The sequence below is a fragment of the Mustela nivalis genome (genome assembly GCF_964662115.1).
Source record: "Mustela nivalis genome assembly, chromosome: 6".
Taxonomy (NCBI): Eukaryota; Metazoa; Chordata; class Mammalia; order Carnivora; family Mustelidae; genus Mustela; species Mustela nivalis.
In genome coordinates this window covers 41,321,306-41,347,006 of record NC_139025.1, presented here as the reverse complement: position 1 = coordinate 41,347,006, position 25,701 = coordinate 41,321,306, and the positions used below count along the sequence as shown (strand labels likewise).

The 25,701-nt window shown below is 42.1% G+C and overlaps 1 protein-coding gene across 2 annotated transcripts; it reads left to right on the top strand.

The window, feature by feature from the left end:
* Positions 1–1,995: 1,995 nt before the first annotated feature.
* Positions 1,996–12,367, top strand: DACT1 (dishevelled binding antagonist of beta catenin 1). Of its 2 annotated transcripts, none has more exons than XM_082733687.1 (4): positions 1,996–2,689; positions 5,052–5,184; positions 5,947–6,102; positions 9,296–12,367. In XM_082733687.1, exons 1-4 carry the CDS (start codon positions 2,345–2,347, stop codon positions 11,197–11,199), a joined length of 2,538 nt encoding a protein of 845 aa, XP_082589813.1. In that variant the 5' UTR covers positions 1,996–2,344; the 3' UTR covers positions 11,200–12,367. The 2 variants fall into 2 exon arrangements, with proteins under 2 accessions (XP_082589813.1, XP_082589814.1); XM_082733688.1 differs by having other exon boundaries at positions 1,998–2,689; positions 9,407–12,367.
* Positions 12,368–25,701: the final 13,334 nt, after the last annotated feature.

Sequence of the window (25,701 nt, the reverse complement as noted above, 5' to 3'; positions counted from 1 at the left end):
AATTCTGTTTTTAGATTTAGTATATAATCTTATTGGTCATGAATCCTGATTGTAGTTAGAGTTTCTTTTATGTCTGTGAGCGACAGCAATGGGGAGGTCCATGGAGTATGGCAAGGGAACTTTGTTTTTTATTGTTGTTGTTGTTGTTTGTTTTTATTTTAGTAAGCGCTGAGTTGATTCTACTTGTTGCAGAGATTAAACGGGTACTATTAATTTAGTTAGAAAGTATGTTCTTTTTCAAAGATTTTATTTTATTATTTATTTGACAGAGATCACAGGTAGGCAGAGAGGCAGGCAGAGAGAGGAGGAAGCAGTCTCCCTGCTGAGCAGAGAACCCCATGTGGGTCTCAATCCCAGGACCCTGAGATCAGGTTCTGAGCTGAAGGCAGAGGCTTTAACCCACTGAACCACCCAGGCGCCCCAGAAAGTATGTTAATGTAAAAACAATTTACAACCAACCTCCATTTTCTTGAGTCTCTAGAGATCATCAGTTGAATACTTGCAAGGCAGTTTTGAGTGCAGTAATACTAAGAGGGTTTAAACCAACCTCTGCAGGGAACTTTTATAATGTAATTGGAGAGAAGAAATACACGTAAACCCCTACGTGCATAGATATGTGTGCTCACATACAGACAAATAACCAAACAAACAGCATTTGGGAAGAATCAGATATTCATACAGTTATCTGGAGTTCAGAGGAGAAAAGTGAACTGATCTTGGAGGGAAGCCTAGACCACACAGCAGAGAAACGGGAGTCGGGCTAAGGCGTAAGAGTCTGAAGTAATGATACAGGATGCATTCCTTCACACAACACTTTGCCTGAACTTCAGTGGATTGTGACTTCTTGGATTTAATTTCTGAGGCTGTTTGATGTATTGATTTTTAAAATAGATATGGTGCTTTTCCATAGACAAACCAATAGTGGTGCTTCCAAACCTCTTTTCCACCCAAAGTCCCTGCAACCAGTGTGCCAAGCAGAGGTGACCATTCCACAAATGCTACTTCGGGGGAAAGTTTATAGGTCCCTCTGGAAGAAAACAAAAAGCCACAACTCCTGTACTCCTGACCATCTATGTGCCGGCCATGTTGTAAACGCACACCCTCGCCCCCCCCCCCCATATTAAATACCGTATATTACTGTAATTCTTCTAATTGGCATAGTCAGCCAGTAGCTCCATTTTACTGTTGAGGAAAGAGAGGCATAGGGAAATGAAGTAACTTGTTTGCACAACTAATCAAGGCTGGAACAGGATTCACATTCAGACAGTCTGGTTTCAGAGTCAGAGCTCTTGCGTTTGCCCAAGATAGCAAATAACAACAATAAAAAACTCGAACAAAAACCCAAGCGCACAGGTGTGCGCGCCAGCATTAAACCCCAGGCTTGTAAAATAATTGATGCAACCGCTTGGTTTACAGCAACATCCTCCTACCTAATTTTATATGCCTTCCGTAAAAATAAAATAAAATAATTAAATAAAATAAATAAAATAAAAACAATAGCCACAAAACTAAGAGTCAGATAGTTTGAGAACAACATTGCACTGTGCTTTGGTATTGCTTGCCTTCACAAAGCGGAGTCCAGGAAACCAAACCCACAGAAATGGTCTTTGAATCCACTCTCAGTACCTTGCTCGGCAAGGTGAAAGAAACCGAAATCGGTGTGAGTGGATGCGAACAGTGGACGTGGGGGGAAAGGGTTAAGATTGTGTGCAGCAACTCGGTCGAGTTTCAGAAAGTTCTCGGGGGAGCCCAACTGCTGCGTCCCCTCGCGACCCTGCCTGCGAGGCCGACTGTAACAGGATGCTGGGACTCGAGGCGCTCGCCCCTCGCTTTGTGCGAGGCAAAAGAGCCAATAAGGAACGAGGCAAAAATTGGGTGCAGTAAACCCGAAAAGGGGGCTAGGAGGCCCGCGGGAAGAGCGGGGGAGGAGACAGGGAGGAGCGGGGAGGGCCGAGAGAGGAGGAGGCCGGCGCCGAGCGCCAGCGGCGCCCCTGACAGAAGAGGGGGAAGCCTGGGGGAGCGCGCCTCGGAGCCGAGGGGCCGGCGCGGGGAGGCGGGCGCCAGGCGGGGGTTTGCCGGGCCGCCGCGCGTGACGTAGCGCCGGGCAGGGCGTTATCAGCTGCGGGGCCGCGGCCAGGGACGCGCGGCGACAGCGGACGGCGCCGCCCGGGCCCGGACGGCTGCAGCCCGCGGCCGCGAGCGCGTCCCGAGCGCTTCTGGCTGTCGCCCCGTCGCCGTGCCCCGTCCCAGGGCGGCATGAGCCCTCGGCCGCAGCCCTAGCGCCCGCTCCTCCGCCCGGGCGGCCGGGCTGCGGTGACGAGTGCTCGCTGCGAGGGTCGGGGCCATGAAGCCGAGTGCGGTCGGGACGGCGAGGGAGCTGGAGCCGCAGGCGCCGGCCCGGGGCGAGCAGCGCGCGCTGGAGCCCGAGGGGCGCTGGCGCGAGAAAGGCGAGGCGGACACGGAGCGGCAGCGCACCCGGGAGCGGCAGGAGGCCACGCTGGCCGGGCTGGCGGAGCTGGAGTACCTGCGCCAGCGCCAGGAGCTGCTGGTTCGGGGCGCCCTGCGTGGCGCTGGGGGCTCGGGAGTCGCTGCGCCCCGCGCTGCGGAGCTGCCGGCGGAGGCGGCGCAACGCAGCCGCCTGGAGGAGAAGTTCTTGGAGGAGAATATCTTGCTGCTGCGGAAGCAATTGGTAGGTCGTGCCTGGAGGTAGGGGCACGGCTGTCCCTGCACAGGGGCTGGAATTCGGGCAGGTGGTCTGGGGGCGGGCGCGAGGGGTGCCTCCGGCTGGGGGGGATTCTCCCGGATCCCGGACCTCCATCCCCGCGTGGGCCCCGGGCGCCCACGCGTTTCTGGCGTGTGCCCGCTTTGTGTCAGGTGAGGGGCTGGCGACCCCGCGCGGATTGCCGAGAGGGGGTGGCAGCTCTCCCCTCCTCGCGCTGCCTTCGGGATTCTTGGAGTCGCCTGGTTGTAACCTTCAGTCTCTCTAGTTAGACGAATGCAACGCCCTCTCCCTGAATGTTTGCAAACCCTCCTTTAAAATACCATTTCTTTTGGAGGTCTTAGCTTCGTGTCCTCCCGCCGAGAGGGGACAAAAGCCGAGGAGGGGGCTTGTGGCGAGGTTAACTGTCCGAAGCTGAATTTTACGATTACGCGGAAGCGCACGTAGGGAGCCCTGCCCCTCCCGGGACTCCAGGCACGCCAGCTTTTGCCTGGGCTGCTGCTTAATTTCAAATAGAAGCCCTTTGTATGAGGCAGCTAAAACATGCAAAGGATAGAAATTTGGCTGGAGAAAGTGCCCCGTCCTCTCGTATTTTCTGTGAACGGCGGTGGAGGTGGGAGAAGAGAGAATCTGCTCTTAGGCGGCATTAATCTTACTGGATTTCCGTCAGTGTCTCTGTCATTCTGTGCCATCTGCATTAATGGGGAAGAAAAAGAACTTTGGCGCTTAATGTATTGATGAACAGCTCTTGACCCCGCCTCAGAATAATGGCGGCAGCTTTGTTATGGTGACCTCAAAAATGTAGTTTTGAAAAGAGAGGAAAAAAATGTTTTTCTGAGCATGTGATACTGTCTGAAACTAGACACATGCTCGATAATGACCCTCATACAATAGTGAACATAGGTGATGTTGTGTGGTTATTTGTCAAGGGGTTTCTTGTATTATCTCTTTCCACATAATTTTTCTCTCTCCTCTCTCCCTTTTTCTCTCTCAGCATCAAAGTGCTTTTACTTTGGTTTATTTTGCCTTAAGAAGCGAATTCTAGCAAACAGGCATATATGGGTTTTGTCTACAGGCTTTTTTAAGTCAAAGGACAGACAGGAATAATATTCCTATGCATCTATTTTTTAAAGATGCATCCTGGTTTGTGCAATACCTTTTTTGGCATTTTACTGGTTTTTGGTAGCAGCCCAGATTCGTGTGTAATGTGGATTTGAGTTAATTCTTGCTGGCTATGCCTTGGTCATTGACATTTTATGCATTGTCTTGTACAATAGCACCTTTTTCTCTTCATGAGTTTCAAGATTGTGAGTGGCACATTCCTGTTGTCCCCTGGAGGGGAGTAAGGCTACATGTCAGGAGAATTTCAGTCCAGTCAGTGTTTGTGGTACTATTTTCATAGGTAGACTTGGCATTCATGATTTGAACCAGATGCCTTTTTAGTTCTTTTGCTTTCCCAGCAGTAGGAAGCACTAGGTGGCGCTGTGAGTTAGCACTACAGATCTGTCACCTTTGGAAACCCAAGTTGAGTTCAAATCTTGATGGACCTTCCCTTGAGGGTTTTGGATTTTGCCGGCTCACATTATACTTGGCACTGGCTATTAGTATTAGTTTCTCACTTTCAAAGGCCCTAAGACTGATTAAACCCCACCAAAGCAACTAATAGAAAACAAAACTCTGCGGGACATTTGGCCAGAAAATCTCACCTAAGTAAGAGTATAGTGTACTGTAAGAAATATCTCACACCCTGACTTCAAATTAGAGTCTACTGTGAAGTATGGTTTTGTGAAAAATTGGCTGTACGCAGAGAGTTTAAAAAAATCTCCTTATCCTTACCTTTAAAAAGTGAATTTGTATATATTCTTTGAAACAAAAAGCAAGTCGTGTTTTTATGAAAAAACTTTATAGCACCACAAAATGCAAGAAAGTAACACTAAACATAGAACATATTCTTGAAGTTTTTTTGTTTGTTTGTTTGTTTTAAATTCCAAATTTTGCTTTTGGAAGATATAGTGAACTTTATTTATTTATTTATTTAAAAAAGATTTTATTTCTTTGACAGAGAGAGAGAGAGAGCGAGAGAGGGAACACAAGCAGGGGGAGTGGGAGAGGGAGACACAGGCCTCCCGCTGAGCAAGGAGCCTGATGTGGGGCTCGATCCCAGTATACGGGGATCATGACCTGAGCTGAAGGCAGCCGCTTAACTACCAAGCCACCCAGGCGCCTCTAGTGAACTCTTTAAATGGTAATTTGAGTACTGATAGCAGACTTTCTGGTTCTTTGTGACCAAAAATGTGTTCATTTTTCCTTTTCTGTGTTTCTTCCTAATCAGAATTGTCTAAGGAGAAGAGATGCTGGTTTGTTGAATCAGTTGCAAGAACTTGACAAGCAGATAAGTGACCTGAGACTAGATGTAGAAAAGACATCTGAAGAGCACCTAGAGACGGACAGTCGGCCCAGCTCAGGTGAGTGTGTGAGCACAAGGACGGAATTCTGCACTCAAGTTCTACTTCAGCCCCCTGGGGTTAGCCTTCCCAGACCTGCAAATGGCAATGGAGTTTGTTTCTAGGGCAGAGAGATTTAAAAAAAAAAAAAATAAAAGAAAGAAAAGAAAAAAAAGCAGTCTGCCATTCAGTTGTATGAGAGGGAAATAAAACCAGATGACAAAATTTTTAATAATGAGATTGATCTGACTGGAGTCCCCTGAGTTTAAAAATAAAAGCTTTTATTCAAATTTCTGGAAGAGCAGTCCTCCTTTGAAACTTGAGAAAGTCAGAACTGGGCTAGAAAATTAGTCACACTTCAACTTCCTGAGACCACTTCAAAAGTTTTTTTTTTCTTCTTTTAAGCCATTTGGCTTCTTAACTAGATTTGTTTTTTTCTTCAAATTATTCTTCCTGAAACTTTCATGATAAAGTTGAGGCTTTGAGAGATCTAAGTCTCATTCCTTGAACATCTTTAAAGGTGGGGTCAAGGAGGAAGGTCAATTTGAGGGTGAGAGTAACTTTGAAATGTATCCATAGATATGGGCTCTTGGCCTTTTCCTAAGAATTGCCTGAAATAAAATCATACAGGCACAATGTTAAATCCAGTGAACCAAAATTGCCCCCCACTACCACCGTCTCCCTCTCCTACCTTTCCTAGTTGATTAACTCTTTTCCTTTTAAGCACAAATTTGTACTATTGCTTGACGTGATCTTAATTCCAAATGGTGTTTTTATTTGTAGGGTTTTATGAGCTGAGTGATGGGGCTTCAGGATCCCTTTCCAATTCCTCTAACTCGGTCTTCAGTGAGTGTTTATCCAGTTGTCATTCCAGCACCTGCTTTTGCAGCCCCTTGGAGGCAACCTTGACTATCTCAGATGGTTGCCCCAAATCTGCAGGTAAGACTTTTTAGAATCAATAGACATTTTTTTTAAAGGTTTTATTAATTTATTTGACAGAGAGAGAGATCATAAGTAGGCAGAGAGGCAGGCAGAGAGAGAGGGGAAAGCAGGCTCTCCGCTGAGCAGAGAGCCTGATGCAGGGATCAATCCCAAGACCCTGGTCATCATCCCAAGACCCAGTCCCAACACCTCAGGTCATGACCTGAGCTGAAGGCAGAGGCTTAACTCAGTGAGCCACCCAGGTGCCCCTTGATAGACATTTTTAATTGGAAGGGGTGAAAGGCCCTTAAAGATGATGTAGCTTCAACCCCTTCTATTGATAGAAAAACAGAAGGTCAGAGAGAGCATTTCATCATTGTGCTACATTTCATGACATAGTTGATTTAGAACCATGATGATCACTCTTCAGGTCCTCCTTGGGTACTGGTTAGCTGACAGTGGCAAGATAGCTTGTCCTTAGAAATCCTGTCCCAATATTATAGGTCTCTTGGGCTCTGTTTGCGAGCCTTTGCTGTTAGCTTAACTTGTTTGCATTTTCTCTTGAAAACCACTTTGGATCTGTTTTTTTCTTCTTTCAATCATTGAAAGCTCAGACTTACACTAAGTTAAATTTATCTGTCAGACTGATTGGCACTTCAGGGAGCAGTGACCCCTCCACGTTCTCCAGAATGTCTTGTACCATGGCAGCTGTCTTTTCTTCTAGCAGGTGGGCGGGATGAGATTCCCCTGGGCCATGTGCCACTGTTCCCCATTTTGGGCTATCCTCGCAGTGACCTCCAGAGAGAGTCATGCAGTTGTTGGTATTGGAAGAGTTTCTGCATTTCCACTGTATATCCCACACTGTACTACATTTATCTCCTTTGAATCCTCCCAATAGTTCTGCAGGGTGTGCAAGTATCGTTAGCTCCATCTTATGTCTCAGAAAAAGGAGGTCCAGTGAGGTTAGGTTAATTGTTTAAGGTTATATAGGTAGTGGGGAGCAGAGGCAGGACCATGCTCAGGACTAACTACCAGGTCCAAGTTTTTTCCACGACACCGAGGGAATTCAGAAATTATTGTGTTCGACCTTCTCATTGAACAGAGGAGGAATTTGGTTTTATGAAACAGCTTGTCAGAGGCTCCTCATTTGCTGAATGGCAGAGTTGTTGCTGAAACTTGGAACTCCCTGCGTAGTTCTGCTTTACTATGGTTCCTCAAGAGCAGAGAAAACAAAGGAGAGGAGCTGTGGGTGCCAACACATGTCACTGTACTCTCTGTTTGCCTGTGTCCTCCGCCTGGGCAGAAGGCTGACTTTTTGAGATCCCAGCAATGAAAACATCGTGCCAAACAACTGAGGCTGCTAACTGGCTGGTTTTTTGTGTTTGTACTGTGTGCTGTCAGCAGCAATCACTTGGGGAAGCACAAATCTGTGTTATCTAGAGTGTCTGGGCCTCAAGTTCATTGATAATTGCTCCCCTTCACTCTGCTGCTCTGGTTTCAGAGGGAAACTTTAAAACCCATTAATGGTGCTTTGGTAAAGGTTTTCCTTGAGGACAGACCCCTGATCTCCCAAATGCCACATCTTCACATAACTGAGGCAGTTGTACTGGGCCTTGGGGACTGAGATGTCTGTTTCGCGCCTTAACTCAGTTGAGAATAGGGACAGAATAGTAAAGTGTAGGTAAACATAGGGCAATGTTTAAATATAGGGCGAAGATAGAGTAGTGGAGGAGGATGGATGGGCAACAGTATTAGCTAAAAAGGTTTCCCTTTCTTATAGTTAGCTGTTTATTAGGAGTACAGGTGTGTGTGTGGGGTGGGGGGTAAGGACACAGCACTTTTACTTTATAATAATCTTTTCTTCACAAATGAATCCTATCTTTTCTGTGTCCAGAATATATTTTTCCCCAGGGCTGCTAATTACCACTGAAGGTCATTACCACTGAAGGTCTTTCCCTTAAATTAAGCAATTTACATAGACTCTGGCACATAGTAGTTTTTCAATATTTGAGTGAATAAGTATAATACAGGATATATTAAATAGTGACAAAAACTTTGATTTTCCTGAGCTAAAGTTCATTAAAGGGATTTCATATTTATAATAGTCACCAAGGGTAAGACATCAAAATCATTTAATTAAGCAAGAAAGCTTGATTTCCTTGTATTTTGGCATTTACATTTTTGAGATGTGGAAAATTTATTCATTAATACTACAACTCAATCTTTTAAAACCTTATCAAGAATTCCTTCCTATTTATTGTTTTATTTTTTTGTGTCACTATTGAAAATATAAGGTGATTATTATTTACATTTGGTTAATCTTCATTGAAATTTGATCAGTTTCTTTGAACTTCCAATTGACAATTATACCAAACACATGTCATTAAGTAGATCTAAAAAGATAGAAAATGAAGAGAAACCTCTCAGAAAGTACAGTTTATCTGCAGTATTTCAAAAGGAAACCAGGTATAGAATACAGAGGGTAAAGTAGCCCAGAGAAAGAATGATTCAAAAAATGTGTTTTTTTGAGTTGTAAATGCAGTGTATATTTATGGAAAATGTAGAAAATAGGAAATAAAGAAGAAAATCTCACTTGCTTTTTACACTGCAATGCTACTATTGGCATCCTGGTGTGCTTCATCCAAGACTTTTCTCTTTGCATATATATATACAGTCAATAAAATTATAATCATAGTCTGGTATAATATCATGATTTTCACTAAACTTTAAAGCATTTTCCCCATTATTCAATAGTTTGAAAGTGTTTTTTTTTTTTTTTTTAAGATTTTATTTATTTATTTGACAGAGATCACAAGTAGGCATGAGGCAGGCAGAGAGAGGGGGAAGCAGGCTCCCCGCTGAGCAGGGATCCTGATGCAGGGCTTGATCCCAGGACCCAGAGATCATGAACTGAGTGGAAGGCAAAAGCTCAACCCACTGAGCCACCCAGGCACCTCAATTTGAAAGTATTTATAATGGCTGAATACTTTTCCTTCAGAGGATATATCATTTCCTGTTACGAATTTCTTTGTTAAATATTTCTTCCCTCATCCAGTAGTATGGACTGTATGTAAAAGAGTACAGTAGCTTGTAGGAATAGTTGATTCTTTAGCATTCTCTATCTGTGAATTTGTTTTCCTAGAAATTGGCCTGAGTCAAGCTGGCGCTGACCAATTAATTTCTTCAGAGTGTACCTTTAAATGTTTTTCAGATCTCATAGGATGGTTGGAATATAAAGAAGGCCATTGTGAAGACCAGGCCTCAGGGCCAGTTTGCCATACCCACTCCACATCACAATTTAATTCCCTTGGTATCATTGCAGATGTGAATCCCAAGTACCAGTGTGATCTGGTGTCTAAAAACGGGAACGATGTGTATCGCTATCCCAGCCCACTTCATGCCGTGGCGGTGCAGAGCCCAATGTTTCTCCTTTGTCTGACGGGCAACCCTCTGAGGGAAGAGGAGAGGCTTGGTAACCATGCCAGTGACCTTTGTGTGGGATCTGAGCTGGACGCCGTCAAGACAGACACTTCCTTGCCATCTCCAAGCAGTTTGTGGTCTGCTCCCCATCCTTCGTCCAGTAAGAAAATGGATGGCTACATTCTGAGCCTGGTCCAGAAAAAAACACACCCTGTAAGGACCAACAAACCAAGAACCAGTGTGAATGCGGACCCCACGAAGGGGCTTCTGAGGAATGGGAGCGTCTGTGTCCGAGTGACTGGGGGCGTCTCACAGGGCAATAGCGGGAACCTTAAAAATTCTAAACAGGTGCTTCTGCCCTCGGGCGGAATCCCTTCTTTGGACCTCGGGACGTTCTCCCCACCGAAGCAGTGGTCAAAGGAATCCAAGGCAGAACACGTGGAAAGCAAGAGGCTGTCCCCGCCTGACGGCTGCTTGCCCGGCGCCGCCCCTGAACTTCCAGCCAAGCATCTGCCCAAAAATGCCAAGCCCGCTTCCCAGGAACACACCCGCTGTCCCACCGCTGTCCCAGGGGAGTCCCCCAATGACGGCATTCAGGTCCTAGGCGCCCCTGCCAAGGAGAGCCCCGGGAGGGGCCCCGCGCCGCCGGTGGAGGGCAAAGCCGTCCAGCCGCTGAAAAAGCTGTCGCAGAAGAGCGGCCCGCCGCCCGCCCCTCCGGCAGCGCCCCCTCCTGTGCCCGCGACGCCGCTGCCTGCGGCTTTCACCGTGGAAGAGCGGCCGGCGCTGGATTTCAAGAGCGAGGGCTCCTCCTCCCAGAGCCTGGAGGAAGGGCCCCCGGCCAAGGCGCCGTCGGGCCCGGGCCCGCAGGCAGCGGGCGGCAGGCCCCACCGCGGCGCCCGGACGGCGGCCGTCCCGCGGGGCTCAGCCCCGAAGCACCGGGGCGCCCCGACCCTTCACGGCCCGGACAGTGCGCTGCCCCCGGTGAGGGAGAAGAGCCGCGTGGCGGGCAAGAAGTGCCGGTTCCCCGACGACGCGGACACAAACCGGAAACTCAGGAAGGCCTCGTCCCGCGGGCGGAAGGGCGGGGGCGGCCAGCCCGAGGCGGGTCTCCCCAGCCGGCCACCGGGCGCGGGCCACAGGGCCGGGGGCAGGGCGCACGGTCACGGCCGGGAGGCTCTGGTGGCCAAGCCCAAGCACAAGCGAACGGACTCGCGGCGCTGGCGCTCGGCCGCCGAGGTATCCCTGGAAGAGGCCCTGCGGCGGTCGCGGCGCGGCCGGCGCGAGCACGTGGGACTGTATCCCGCCGCCGTGCCGCTGCCCTACGCCAGCCCCTACGCCTACGTGGCCAGCGACTCGGAGTACTCGGCCGAGTGCGAGTCGCTCTTCCACTCCACGGTGCTGGACACCAGCGAGGACGAGCGCAGCAACTACACCACCAACTGCTTCGGGGACAGCGAGTCCAGCGTGAGCGAGGGTGAGTTTGCGGGCGACAGCACGAGCTCCAGTGACTCCGAGGAAAGCGGGGGCCTCATCTGGTCCCAGTTCGTCCAGACCCTCCCCATCCAGGCGGTCACGGCCCCAGACCTCCACAGCAACCCCACGAAAACCTTTGTCAAAATCAAGGCTTCGCATAACCTCAAGAAGAAGATCCTCCGCTTTCGGTCCGGCTCTCTGAAACTCATGACGACCGTCTAAGGAACGCCGCTGGCGGGGAGAGCGGGGTGTTTGCTAGTTTTCTAGAGGAAAAGGTGGCGTCTTATTTCTTTGTGTGACAGTTTCACGGAATGCTTTCCTTTCGTTGCGGTCACCCCGAGGTCAGTTGTCTCGCCTTCATCCTGTAGGGACACTAGTGCCTTGAATGGAAGGTAAAGAATGTTTTTTTGTTGGCTAGGAGTAAATACTGGGTTTTTAATGGTGGTGATAGTGAGTGGATTTTGTGATATCAGGTGATTTTTATCGGAAATTCTCCGAGCATCTGTGAAGGCACAGGTTTCGATGGTCCAGTCTTACTGGGATGGGACCTTTTGATCGGAAGGTCAGGTTGATGGAATCTAGGACATACGTTTGCTTCTTGGTTCTCTCGGGCAGTGTCTCCACCAGGGTTTACCTGTTGAGAGGCATCACATACAGTTGTGTGAAGTAGGTACGATGGACAGTCATTGTTTTCTGTAATTTTCAATATAGTCTCCCTTTCTTAGGTGGGTCCCCATTCTCTTTTCCTCTCAGAACTGTTTCGATTACTGGACTCAGAACTTGAAGACCAGCCCCTAGATCCAGAGCTGGTGACCTGGATAGGGAGGCTGGTAATAACCTTAAAAGGATTCACTAAAACTTTTGCCGCATTTGGTGCCTAGGCCCTAGTTACAGTAACCCTTTAACGGCCGATTAGCCAACATTTTGATGCCTTTTTCCTCTTCCCTGATTTGCAGCTGATCCAACCATTTCTTCCTGGAAGGACTTGTCTTTGGGATAGAATTTTGGTCCTGGGGTACTGAGAAATTCAGCCCTAATGAAATAACCCTTGGGTGTGACTCTAAGCCCAAAATTGCTCACTGAGCATTGTGCCACCTAAGCATTGGCCTGAACATTTTAGTGCAATCCAGTCCAGATTGGACCACTGATTCTGTCTGGAAGGGCTTTTTTTAAAAAAAGAAAAAAAAAATGTTTTGGTAAACAGTATTGTGTAAAATTGTTTTTTTATACCAATATATGCATGTTTTGTGCATGAGTAGCATTTGTTTTGATATTTCTATGATGTTAAATTACTGTATGATATAAACAGTATGTGTTTTTATATATCATTGTGTAAATTTAATATAACGCATTTTATGCTGTAATAAACAGTTTGTTTTACTGCTGTTAAGTTTGTTGTTTGGGTATAAAACCAGTTACACATAAAAATCTTGTGCTGATTGTTTTGGAATTTCTATTCTAAACAGAGTATTTGCAATAATTGAAGCAGGTTTTAGGCATAGGCTTCGATTGGATGGTGAGTACACATGAAAAGCAAACCACTTCTTTAGAATAGTTAAGGTAATTCTTTAAAATTTAAAGTAAATTTGGTAGGTGTCATCCAAGGAGAATATTTCTGAGAAGAATCTTCCTACTCTAACTTTTCAGTATAAAAAAAATTTCTGACACGGAAAAGTTGAAATGAGAGCAAACTCCTGTATAGCCAACACCCAGATTCAACAATTGCTAACAGTTGCTGACAGTTGCTTTAGCTCTCTTTACATATATATTAGGTTAAACCATATTCCTGGTTTTGAAGCTTAAAGACAGATTTTGGCAATCTTCCCTCTCCACCACACTGCTCTACTCCTTTAAAGTAAATTTCAGGCAGCATGGTAATTCCTGTCTAAAAATTTAAGCATGTATTTTCTAAGAACAAGGAGATTCTTAGGATAGAACTAAAATATAGAACTAAAACATCATGATCACACCTAAGGAAAACTGGCAATAATTCTGAATATCATCAAATATTTAATCTCTATTCAGATTTTCCAATTTGTTTCAGACTTCTTTTTTATTTATTTATTTTTTAAAAATATTTTATCTATTTATTTGGGAGAGAGAGAGAGGAGAGAGGTCAGAGGGAGAAGCAGACTCCCTGCTTAGCAGGGAGCCTGATGTGGGACTCAATCCTGCGATTGCAGGATCATCACCTGAGCCAAAGGCAGTCGCTTACCCAACTGAGCCACCCAGGTGTCCCTTGTTTCAGACTTTTTTTTTTTTTTAAAGATTTTTATTTATTTATTTCGAGAGAGAGAGAGAGAGAGAGAGAGACAAAGTGAGAGAGAGCATGAGAGGGGAGGTCAGAGGGTGAAGCAGACTCCCCGTGGAGCTGGGAGCCCAATGTGGGACTTAATCCCAGGACTCTGGGACCATGACCTGAGCTGAAGGCAGTTGCTTAACCAACTGAGCCACCCAGGTGCCCCTGTTTCAGACTTTTTAACAGTAGTTCCCTCCCTTTAACTTCACAGGTTTCAGTCAGTATGTGGCGTTTGGTTGTAGATCTTTTGTCTTTTTAGTTTAGAAGAGTTTCCTCCCATTTCTTAAAAATGACACTGGGTTTTAAAATTCATAGTTATAGAAGGGCTTACATTCTGGATTTGGTTGTTTCCTTATGTTGTCTTTTAATGCCTAGTCCTTCTATTTCCTGTAAACCGTTTAAGGCTTGGTTAGATTCAGGTTAAACATTCTTGGCAAGAAGATTTCACTAGTGATCTTTTGTGTTTTTATTGCTTCACATTAAGAAACACATTATTAGATTGCCCTAATATTACTGAATTTAAGAGTGATTACTGAATTTAAGAGTGGTTAAGGGGGTGAGCAGAGATTTCTCCATTGTAAAGCTTTTTTTCTCTGCAAATGGCTATTATTTGTGTGTGATTCTTCAATATTGTGTGGCTGTTCTTCACAACATTGTGCTTAATGGCTTTAGCTTACACTGCTGATTCTTGCATGAACCAGTTACTGCCTTGGGGGTTCACAATGGTAGTTTTCTAAATATCTTTCCTTCTACATTCTACAAAAAAAGGCTTTCCTTATTTTTTTTTTCCCTTTTCCTTTTTTTAAATTCAAATTTTAGTTAACATATGGAGCAATATTGGTTTCTGGAGTAGAATTCAGTGATTTGTCACTTACATACAACACCCAGTGCTCATCACAAGTGTCCCCTTTAATACCCACCAGCCACCTAGCCATACCCCATCCGCCTCCCTCCATCAACCTTCAGTTTGTTTTCTTATATTAAGAGTCTCTTATAGTTTATTTCCCTCTCCTTTTGTTCACCCATTTTCTTTCTTAAATTCCACATTTGAGTGAGATCATAGAATATTTGTCTCTCTCTGGTGACTTACTAGCATAATATGCTCTAGCTTTATCTACATTGTTGCAAATGACAAGATTATTTGAGTAATATTCAAATAATATAACTTGAGTCGTATTCCATTATGTATGTACATGTACCATTATCTTTATCCATTCATCAGTTGATGGGCATTTGAGCTCTTTCCATAGTTTGGCTATTGTTAATAATACCCCTTTTTCTGTTTTGAATATCATGGTGGACTCGGATTTTTGTTTATTTGATATCTTATAATCATAGTTATTGTTTGTTTGTTTTGATGCTCAGCATGTCCCAAATTTGGCCAATGGGAGGACAAATTTTGTTAAAAGAAAACTAGAATCAGCCCAGTCTCATATTTACTAAGAAATGTACTCAATTATGAATTTTTCATATGCTAAATTTCAACACAACAATTCCTTAACCATTTTTAAAAAATTTGTCTTGGAAATTTTCTTTTCCTATATCCTATATACCTCTTGTGTCTGAGAAGGCTTTTAACTTATGGAACATAGCAAGTAATTTCTCCGTGGCTTATAAAGGTAAGACATCTTTTTTCTTTTTTTAATAAGACATCTTTTTAGCAAGAACTATCAGACAATTCTGTTCTTCAAAATGTTTAGTCTTTTACTATTCATATTTTTTAAAAAACATTTTTGTTTATCAGAGAGAGACAGCACAAACAGGGAGCTGCTGAGGGAGAAGCAGACACCCCACCGAGCAGGGAGTCCAAAACAGAGTTTCATCCCAGGACCCTGGGATCATGACCTGAACTTCCTGAGCCGAAGGCAGATGCTTAACCAACTGAGCTACCCAGGCACCCTTATTCATGTGTTTTTATATGCAACCTGTCATTCTGCTTGGACTAGGATTTCTTTGACTACCTGATTAAATTTAAGTCAAGCACAAACAAGGGGATGATCTCACCATCTTTTCTAATGCTATGATCCGATCTCTTTGGGGGCAGGCTATAAAGTTTATGGTTTAAGGCAACTGTGATCTAAAGTCAGTTCTTGAATCCAAGTTGTTCTTAATGAGCATTATTCTCAGAAGGGGATGCTTTCTGAAAGCCAGCTTCTTAAATAATTACATTTTAGGTGACAGAATGCCAACCGAAGAGAAGCATGAAAAACAGGATTTTCCAAGAACCTTCGGTTTGTCCTCCTCTGTCCATTGCTTGACTTCTCTAGCGAGCAGTTGTGTTGCACTTGGAAAATTGGGTTTTGTCCATTATTTTCAGTGACAAAGTAGCTGCCATTGTTACAAACAGAAAAACTCCTTAAAATATTTTCCTTTATTAAGATAAATTACAGATGCTCATTGTCAAAAAAAGAAAAGAATTTATCTTAACAAAACATAGGTGTTTCAATTCTGTTAATCCTCCTCAAATCTCACTCTTCAGTAAGTTTGGTGTATATGTTTCCATATTCTGTTATATGCACATACAAATACATAACCTTTATATTTTTTCTTCAAAAATGTAGATCCGATCTATATGTATTGTTCTGTAATTTTCTTCCTTCATTTATTTCATGAACCTATATAGTAGATATAATTTCTAATTCCTTTTAGTGGGATTCCAAGTGTGTTCTTATTAAGAAAAATGGCACTAGATTTTATCGGTTACTTTTTTGTTCAGAAAAATTCTAATATTTAGCAACAAAAGTGTTAATGCAAGTGCTATACCTTTGCACATATTACCTTTCTAGGTTTCTAACATATTTTGTTATTTTGTATTGTGAGCTCACTTCCTAGTGGGGTATTATTAGGGAATCCCGTGAGGCTTGATTCAAAATTTTTTCATATTGAGAAGCTTTGTTTTTTTCTGCCAGGTGCTTCAGGGACATTTTTAGCCTGAACACTATTTATTTGTTTATTTATTTATAGTACTCCCTACACCCAATATAGGGCTTGAACTAACAACCCTGAGATCGAGTCAATGCTCTTCCAACTGAGCCTGCCACGTGTCCTCTAGACCACCTTTTAGGTTAATTTCTTTACTTGGGGTTACCTGACTACAGAGGTAATATATATTCAAATCGTAAGCACACATGAGGATTGACTGTGATTATATATTCTCAGGGGAGACCTTTCCCAAGGCAGTAGAGCTTCCTTATTTTTTCCTGTGCTAGCAAGTGAAATGTTTTGTTGGACCAATCTTTTACTGAGGGTGTAGGTCTTCATTGCTTTCAGGAATCTGGGGGAGTCTCGGTCCCAAATCCTACCCTCAGTCCCAAATCCAAGCAAAGTTCTTGTCTGTGAGTGCTTTTATAAACCAAAGCCCCTTGCTTAAGGGACCAGCATTCTCTCCCTCTAGTCTTTAAGGGTAGACCAAACCTGTGTGTTTTTCTTTTTCATGAAGTCAAAACACACTTAAGAGGATGTTTGTTAATAGTTTACCAGTCATTTCTGTTTTATAGTGAGACAATTAGGTTATCTAGTTCACAATATGGCTGGAAGCGTAGGACTGCTTGTTACATTTGTCAATAAGATGGTTTCTCCCTTCTTATTTTTGGTATAATTTTATTGAGATGCAATTGGAGTCCAGTAGAATGCACATATTTGAACTGCACAATTTGAACAGTTTTGACATATGTATATACCCATGTAACCACCACAATCAATATAACAAACATTTCCATCATTCTCAAAAGTTTCTTTGATCCCTTTTGTAATCATCTCTCCCTCCACACTTTTCCCCAGACAACCACTAATTAGCTTTCCTTCACTATGGCTTACTTTGTAGTATACTCTTTTTTGCCTGAATTTTTTATTCCACGTCATGATTTTTATTTTATTTATTTTTTTATTAACATATAATGTATTATTTGCCCCAGGGGTACAGGTCTATGAATCATCAGGCTTACACATTTCATAGTACTGACCATAGCACATACCCTCCCCAATGTCCATCACCCAACCACCCCATCCCTACCTCCCTACTCCCCCGTAACCCTCAGTTTGTTTGTGAGATTAAGAGTCTCTCATGGTTTTTCTCCCTCCTGCTCCCATCTTGTTTCATTTTTTTCCTTCCCTCCCCCACACAACACCCCACCTACCTCTCAAATTCCTCATATCAGAGAGATCATATGATAATTATCTTTCTTTGACTTACTTCGCTCAGCATTATACTCTCTAGTTCCATCCACATCATTACAAATGGCAAGATTTCATTTCTTTTGATGGCTGCATAGTATTCCATTGCAGATATGTACACCACTTCTTCTTTATCCATTCATCTGTTGATGGACATCTAGGTTCTTTCCATAGTTTGGCTATTGTGGACATTGCTGCTATAAACATTAAAGTGCACGTGCCCCTTCGGATCACTACATTTGTGTCTTTAGGGTAAATATCCAGTAGTGTGATTGCTGGGTCATAAGGTAGCTCTATTTTTAACTTTTTGGGGGAAACCCCATGCTATTTTCCAGAGTGGCTGCACCAGCTTGCATTCCCACCAACAGTGTAGGGGGGTCCCCTTTCTCTTCATCCTTTCCAACATCTGTCGTTTCCTGACTTTTTAATTGTAGCCATTCTGACTGGTGTGAGGTGGTATCTCATTGTGGTTATGATTTGTATTTCCCTGATGCTGAGTGATGTGGAGCACTTTTTCATGTGTCTGTTGGCCACCTGGATGTCTTCTTTGCAGAAATGTCTGTTCATGTTTTCTATCCATTTCTTGATTGGATTATTTGTTCTTTGGGTGTTGAGTTTGATAAGTTCTTTATAGATTTTGGATACTAGCCCTTTATTTGATATGTCGTTGCTTCTCCCATTCTGTCAGTTGTCTTTTGGTTTTGTTGACTGTTTCCTTTGCTGTGCAAAAGCTTTTGATCTTGATGAAGTCCCAATGGTTTATTTTTGTCCTTGCTTCCCTTGTCTTTGGCGATGTTTCTTTTTTTTTTTTTTTTAAAGATTTTATTTATTTATTTGACAGAGAGAAATCACAAGTAGATGGAGAGGCAGGCAGAGAGAGAGGGAAGCAGGCTCTCTGCTGAGCAGAGAGCCCGATGCGGGACTCGATCCCAGGACTCTGAGATCATGACCTGAGCCGAAGGCAGCAGCTTAACCCACTGAGCCACCCAGGCGCCCTTTGGCGATGTTTCTAGGAAGAGTTTGCTGCCTGTGGTCTCCTCAAGGATTCTGATGGATTGCTGTCTCACATTGAGGTCTTTCATCCATTTTGAGTCTATTTTTGTGTGTGATGTAAGGAAATGGTCCAGTTTCATTCTTCTGCATGTGGCTGTCCAATTTTCCCAACACCCTTTGTGGAAGAGACTCTTTTTTCCATTGGATGTTCTTTCCTGCTTTGTCGAAGATTAGTTGACCATAGAGTCTATTTCTCTATTTCTGGGCTCTCTATTCTGTTCCATTGGTGTATGTGTCTGTTTTTGTGCCAGTACCATACTGTCTTGACGACTATAGATTTGTAAGAATTTGAAGTCTGGAATTGTGATGCCACAAACTTTGGTTTTCTTTTTCAACATCCCTCTGGCAATTTGAGGTCTTTCCTGGTTCCATATAAATTTTAGGATTATTTGTTCCATTTCTTTGAAAAAGATGGATGGTATTTTGATAGGGATTGCATTAAATGTATAGATTGCTTTAGGTAGCTTAGACATTTTTATAATATTTGTTCTTCCAACCTGTGAGCATGAAACGTTTTTTCATTTCTTTGTGTCTTCCTCAATTTCTCTCATGAGTACTTTATACTTTTCTGAGTACAGATTCTTTTTCTCTTTGGTTAGGTTTATTCCTAGGTGTCTTATGGTTTTGGTTGTGATTGTAAATGGGATCGACTCCTTAATTTCTCTTTCTTCTGTCTTGTTGTTGGTGTAGAGAAATGCAACTGATTTCTGTGCATTGATTTTATATCCTGACACTTTACTGAATTCCCACATCATGATTTTTAGATTCTAACATGCTATGTCATGTCTCAATAGTTCATTCATTTTTTTATTACTGAGTTGTATTTGTGTAGATATATTGCAGTTTGTTTTTCTTATTTACTTGTTGATGGACATTTGGGTTATTTCCAGGTTGAAGCTATTATAAATAAAGCTGTGAAGAACATTCATGTACAGGTCTTTGTGGGGACAGATGTCTTTGTTTCTTATAGCTAGATGCCCAGGAGTGGAATGCCTTGGTCTTGGTCTTGTGGTAGGTATATGTTTAACGTTTTAAGAAATTACAAAAATATTTTCCAAATTAATTATGCCATTTTACATTCCTGCCAGGAGTTAGGAGAATTTGGCTACTCCATATTTTTGCTATCATTTGGCATGCTCAGTCTTCATTTTAGCCACTCTAATGGCTATGTAATGATATCTCATTATGGTTTTAATTTGAATTTCCCTGATAACTAATGATGTTGAGTATCTTTTCATAAGCTTATTGGCCTTCTGTATATCTTTGATTAGTTGTCTGCTGAAATAGTTTGTCCATTTAAAAAATTGTGTTGTTGGGCTTCATATTATTGAGTTATAAGAGTTTATAAATACCACGTAAAAGTCCTTTGATATATGTTGTCAATATTTTCTCCCCATCTGTGGCTTGACTTTTCACTTTCTTTTTTCTTTTTAAAAGTTTCATTTATTTATTTGAGAGAGAGAACACATGCACACAACTGTCGGTGGGGGGGCAGAGGGAGAGATCTGTTTGGAGATCGAGTACATGCAGGCTCAATCTCACCACTCATCAATGAGATCACAGGCCAAGCTGAAACCAAGAGTCAGACACTCAACCGACTGAACCAGGCATCCCTTGCCTTTTCACTTTCATAATGGTGTCTTATGAAAAACCAAAGTTTTAAATTTATATCAAGTCCAATTCTTTATTTTTCCTTTTATGGTTTGGGTTTTGTTATCCCATCTAGGAAACCTTGCTTAATCCAAAGTTGTAAAGATTTATTCTGAGTTTTCTTCTAGAAGTTTTATGATTTTAGGTTTACATATAGGCCAATGACCTTCTTTTGAGTTAATTTTTTTGTGTGATGTGAAGTAAGAATAGATGTTTAGTTTTTCCACAGATATTCAGTTCGTGTATAACTATTTTGTTGAAATGATTTTCCTTTCTGAATTGGCACCTTTGTAAACACACACACACACAGAGTTGACACATGTATGTATCTATTTCTGGATTCTCTTGTTTCATTTACCAATATGCCTATTTTTTAACCAATAACGAACTGTCTTGATTTTTGTAGCTTTATAGTATTGAAATAAGGTAGGACAAGTCTTCCAAGTTTGCTGTCCTCTTTCTCCTTTTTTTTTTTTTTTTAAAGATTGTATTTATTCATTTGAGAGAGACAGACAGACAGAATGAGCAGGGGGAGGGACAGAGGGGAAGAGGGGAAGCAGATTCCCTGCTGAGCAGGACTTGTGGGCAGATCCTATGACCCAGAGATCATAACCTGATCTAAAGTCAGTTGCTTAACTGAACCACTCAGATGACCCTTTCTCTTTCTACTTCTAATTCTTTTGATCACTCTAGATCTTTTTTTTTTTTTTAAGATTTTATTTATTTATTTATTTGACAGCACGAGATCACCAGTAGGCAGAGAGGCAGGCAGAGAGAGAGAGGAAGGGAAGCAGGCTCTCTGCTCAGCAGGGAGCCAGAAGGGGATTGATCCCAGGACTCTGGGATCATGACCTGAGCTGAAGGCAGAGGCTTTAACCCACTGAGCCACCCAGGCGCCCCAGATCACTCTAGATCTTTTGCATTATGATATAAACTTTGGAATCAGACTGTCAAATTCTACAAAACAAAACAAAAACTTGCTGATTTGGTATCACATGGAATATAGTTTGTACTAGAGACACTGCCATTTAAAAAATGAGGTTTTAATCCATGAGTATGCTATAGCTTTCCATTTATTTAGATCTTCTTTAATTTTCTTCAGCAATGTTTTATAGTTTTAGTGTAGAAGTCTTGGTCATCTTTTGCTAGATTTGTTCCTATGTATTTTACAATTTTTGGTGATATTGTAAATAGAAGTTTTATAAATTTTATTCTCCAATTGCTGCTGGAACAAAAGAATATAATTGATACTGCATATTTACCTTGAACTGTGCACCTTGTTAAGTTAATTTCTTTGTTTTAGTGATGGTTTTGTAGAATTCTAATCCTAGGCTTTTTTGATATTGTCCTAAAGTCTGGAAACTTTTGTTCATTTTTTTCAATCTTTTCTCTTTATTCTTCAATTTGGATAATCACTGTTGCTCTATCTTTATTACCCTTAGTTATCTACATTCTGCTATTGGACCCATCCAGTGGAAAAATATTAATTTAGATAATACATTTTTCAGTCCTAAAGTTTCCAGATGGGTGTGTTTTGTAGTTGTTGTTGTTTTTAGTTTCTGTTTCTTTACTGTCTCTTTTCATTCATTTCAAATGTGTTTTACCTCATGGAGCATAGTTATAGTAGCTCTTTGAAAATCTTTGATAGGGTGCCTGTGTGTCTCAATTGGTAAAGTATCTGCCTTTGGCCCTGGTCATAATCCTAGGGTCCTGGGATCCAGCACTGCATGGGGCTCCTTGCTTGGTTGGGAGCTTGCTTCTCCCTCTGCCTGTTGCTACCCCTGCTTGTGCTCGCTCTCTCTGACAAATAAATAAAATCTTTAAAAAAAAAAAGTCTTTGATAGTTTCACCATTTAGGTGATCTTGAGGTTGTCCTCTATTGACTGTTTTTCCCTAAAGAATTTGTCACGTTTTCCTGGTTTTTTTGGTTGTCAGGTATTTTCAGGTTATATCCTGAACATTATTGATGTAATATTGTATGGGTTTTGGGTTTTTTTTTTTAATTTTTTTTTTTTTAATAATTCTTAGGAGAATGTTGATGTTTTTGCTTTAGTAAGCAATCGACCCAGCTAGGCTCTGACTTTAGCTAAGTTCTTCTTAACCTTTGTGGGCAGTGGTTTAAATCTCAGTTAAAGTAGTCAAGCCTTTAATGTACCACTTTGGGTCTGTCCTGCACATGCATAGTTCAGGGGTTAGTCTGCGACTTATGCAGGTGGTTCATATCTCATTTAAATTGTCAGTGCCTTTGCTGTGTTGATTTGAGTCTGTACCTTACATGAAGGGCTCATTCACAGAGTTGGGGAGCCCCCGTCTCTGTTTCTTTCCCTTTGGGGATTTCTCCCATTCACTCTACCCCCACAGCATCAAGATTTCTGGTCCCTGTGGCTAAAAAGACGTTTCTATTGGAATTTTAGCTGCCTATAGCACACACTGTTCTGAAACTGGAGCCTATTCTCAGGATAAAGCTGCTTGAGAAAAGAGAGAATGGAAAACTCACCCATCCCCCCAAATCCATCTGCTTTTGTTTACTTTCACAGTTCTCAGGTAGTTCCCCCCCCCCCATATTTTTATCAGAGCTTTTAATTGTAAACAGTAGGAGGGCTAGGTTATCGTGGGCTCACACTGCCGTGGCAGAACCAGAATCCACTGACCCATTTATTTTTATATGGATGGAATTCAAAAACTCAGCAGAGTCCTACTTATACATAGGCATTCTGTGTTCTGGTTCTTAAATGTCATATTATAGTAAGCATCATTGAAAGCAAGGAAATCCTTTATCAGTGTTGAGGAGGGTATATTTAGAGTTGGCACAATTTTATTTTACGTTTTTCTAGGTACAAACCTTTAATTTAGAAGGTATAAGGGAGCTATATAATTTATTTCTATACTGCTTTTTCTTTTGGGGCTAAAAAATAACATTCTTTACACATATGTATATTGCTTGAAAGGTGATATAAAAATGCCTTTTGTTTCCTTGGGATCATTTTGTTTCATTTCAGACCTGTCACTTTTAATTATTTACCTGATTGTCCTGTCTCTCACTATAATGTAAATACAGTTTATAATGATGCTTTTGAAAATGGTTACTTACTTCTTGGTCCACAGACCTCTTTTGGAGCTGCTACAACCTATCTGTGAAACATAAGGAGTAGCAGCATGGAGCCTAGAGCTGATTCAGAGAATTATTTTAATTTGAGGACCGTTGCCCAGGTAAATAACAGCTGCTTTGGAATCATTACAGCTGAAGTGGTCAATGAATAATTTACCTTCATATTTAAGCATAACAGATGAATATTTCAGGGTTACCAAACCATATAAAAAGTCTTAAATATCACTAGTTCATCTAGCTGTTATATTTTAAAGGGAACACTACAAACAGATAGTAGGATGGAGAGCTGCAGCCTAGAGAGTTTTGTTGGGAGGTTGTGATTCATGATGGGGAACATCAAAATGATCAGAGTAGGATTTGGTTTGGGTAAACAACCCTAAAATCTATTTATTTATTAAAATTTTATGCAAAATGTGTTAAGTCTTTGAACTGGCAAACTTGGGCAGGGAATCTTGCAGAACATCTTTTTTCCCATAAAATTTTCTTTTTAAATTTATATTCCTTACTTACAAGGAAGCTAGTCCCACATTTCTGGCTTTCTAGTGGGTTCTGGCATTTTATTCTGAATATTGTACTTAGCTAGAACCAGGATATGCAGAGATCTATTTTTTTACTCTAAGGGGAGTTTACAGTTTTATTTTATTAAAATTTTAAAAAATTTATTCATTTGAGAGAGAGAGAGAGAGAGAGAATGAGTGATGAGAGAGGCAGAGGGAGAAGCAGACTCCTCACTGAGCCAGGAACCTGACCCCAGGACCCAGAGATCATGACATGAGTGGAACACCTAAATCACCTGAGCCTCTCAGGAGCCCTGGAGAGTTTTTCTTTTTTCTTTTTTCTTTTTTTTTTTTTTTGTAGTTGATAGTTTCTTTTATGATTACAAACACAATATATGTGTATTATAGAAAATTTTAAAAATACAAATAAGCAAAAAATAAGACTATAAAATACTATTTTTATTATTCAGAGATGATTCCTACCCACCTTTCATTATATATCTTTCCAGATCCCCTTCAATTATGCATATATATGTATTTTTGTTCCTAGAATGAGATCATACTTCATTTGCTATTTTGCCACTTGATTCTTAAAGTCAAGAGTCTCTGCCTTTCCATATAAATGCATTTTCACCTTATCTAATATCCAGGACACATTCACATTTCCCCAACTGTTAGGGGAGCTTTAGAAAAAATTTAAAACTTAAATTAAAAATCAATCCTTGATAAAAGAATGTTATTCTAAACACTTACCTAAATTCATTTGATTCAGAAAATTCATGGGAAGTCTTTGGTAGGCTTAGTGGTTGATATTGATAATCATGTGATTAATCTGTTGCATGGATTAATTGATTCTGATTACAACCATAGAGTTACCAAAATCAAAGAGAAACTGGTGCTCTGGTAAGTTCGGGGACTGAAATGATATCCATTCTGTTAAGAAGTTCCCAATAAAGATGAAGAAACATATAATGTGAGGAATTTAACAGTCCTCATATTTGTAGCCTTTGCTTTCTTTTGGGTTACTTCATGTAATGTATGAATAAGATTTATTTGGTCCTTTGGAAAAGACCCGGGTAATTGGTGACCACTAGCATATATTCCATAAGTGAGTTTTTTCCCTAAATGATATCCTATGTCAGGGAAGAGTTACATTTATTCTCCCAAAGCCAAAACTAGGCCAAGGGAGGAACATTCTTTTTTTTTTTTTTTTTTTTAATTTTATTTATTTATTTGACACAGAGAGAGAGAGATCACAAGTAGGCAGAGAGAGAGGGAGAAGCAGTCTCCGCTGAGCAGAGAGCCCGATGTGGGGCTCAATCCCAGGATACTGGGATCATGACCTGAGCCGAAGGCAGAGGCTTTAACCCACTGATCCACCCAAGCGCCCCGGGAGGAACATTCTTTATCCAGAGTCTCATCAGTTGGTATTTAGAGGACAGGATTTAAGACATGGAAAATGTGGCTTGTTGCATAACACATACATATTTTATTATTAAAAAACAAATTTCTGGAGTAATAACACTGTAACATTTATATGAATGTGTCTAATTTTCTTTTTGTCCTCACACTGAGTTTTTTAATTTATTTGTTTGACAGAGAGAGATCACAAGTAGGCAGAGAGGCAGGCAGAGAGAGAGAGAGGAGGAAGCAGGCTCCCCGCTGAGCAGAGAGCCTGATGCGGGACTTGATCCCCGGACCCTGGGATCATGACCTGAGCCAAAGGCAGTGGCTTAATCCACTGAGCCACCCAGGTGCCCCCACACCCGAGTTTTTAAATAAAAATGTTACCTGGAGCACCTTGGTGGCTCAGTTGGTCAAGCATCCAACTGTTGGTTTTGGCTCAGGTCATGATCTTGGTCCTGGGATTGAGCCCCACATCAGGCTCCACACTCAGTGGGCAGTCTGCTCGATAGTCTCTCTCTCTCCCTCTCCCCTATTCA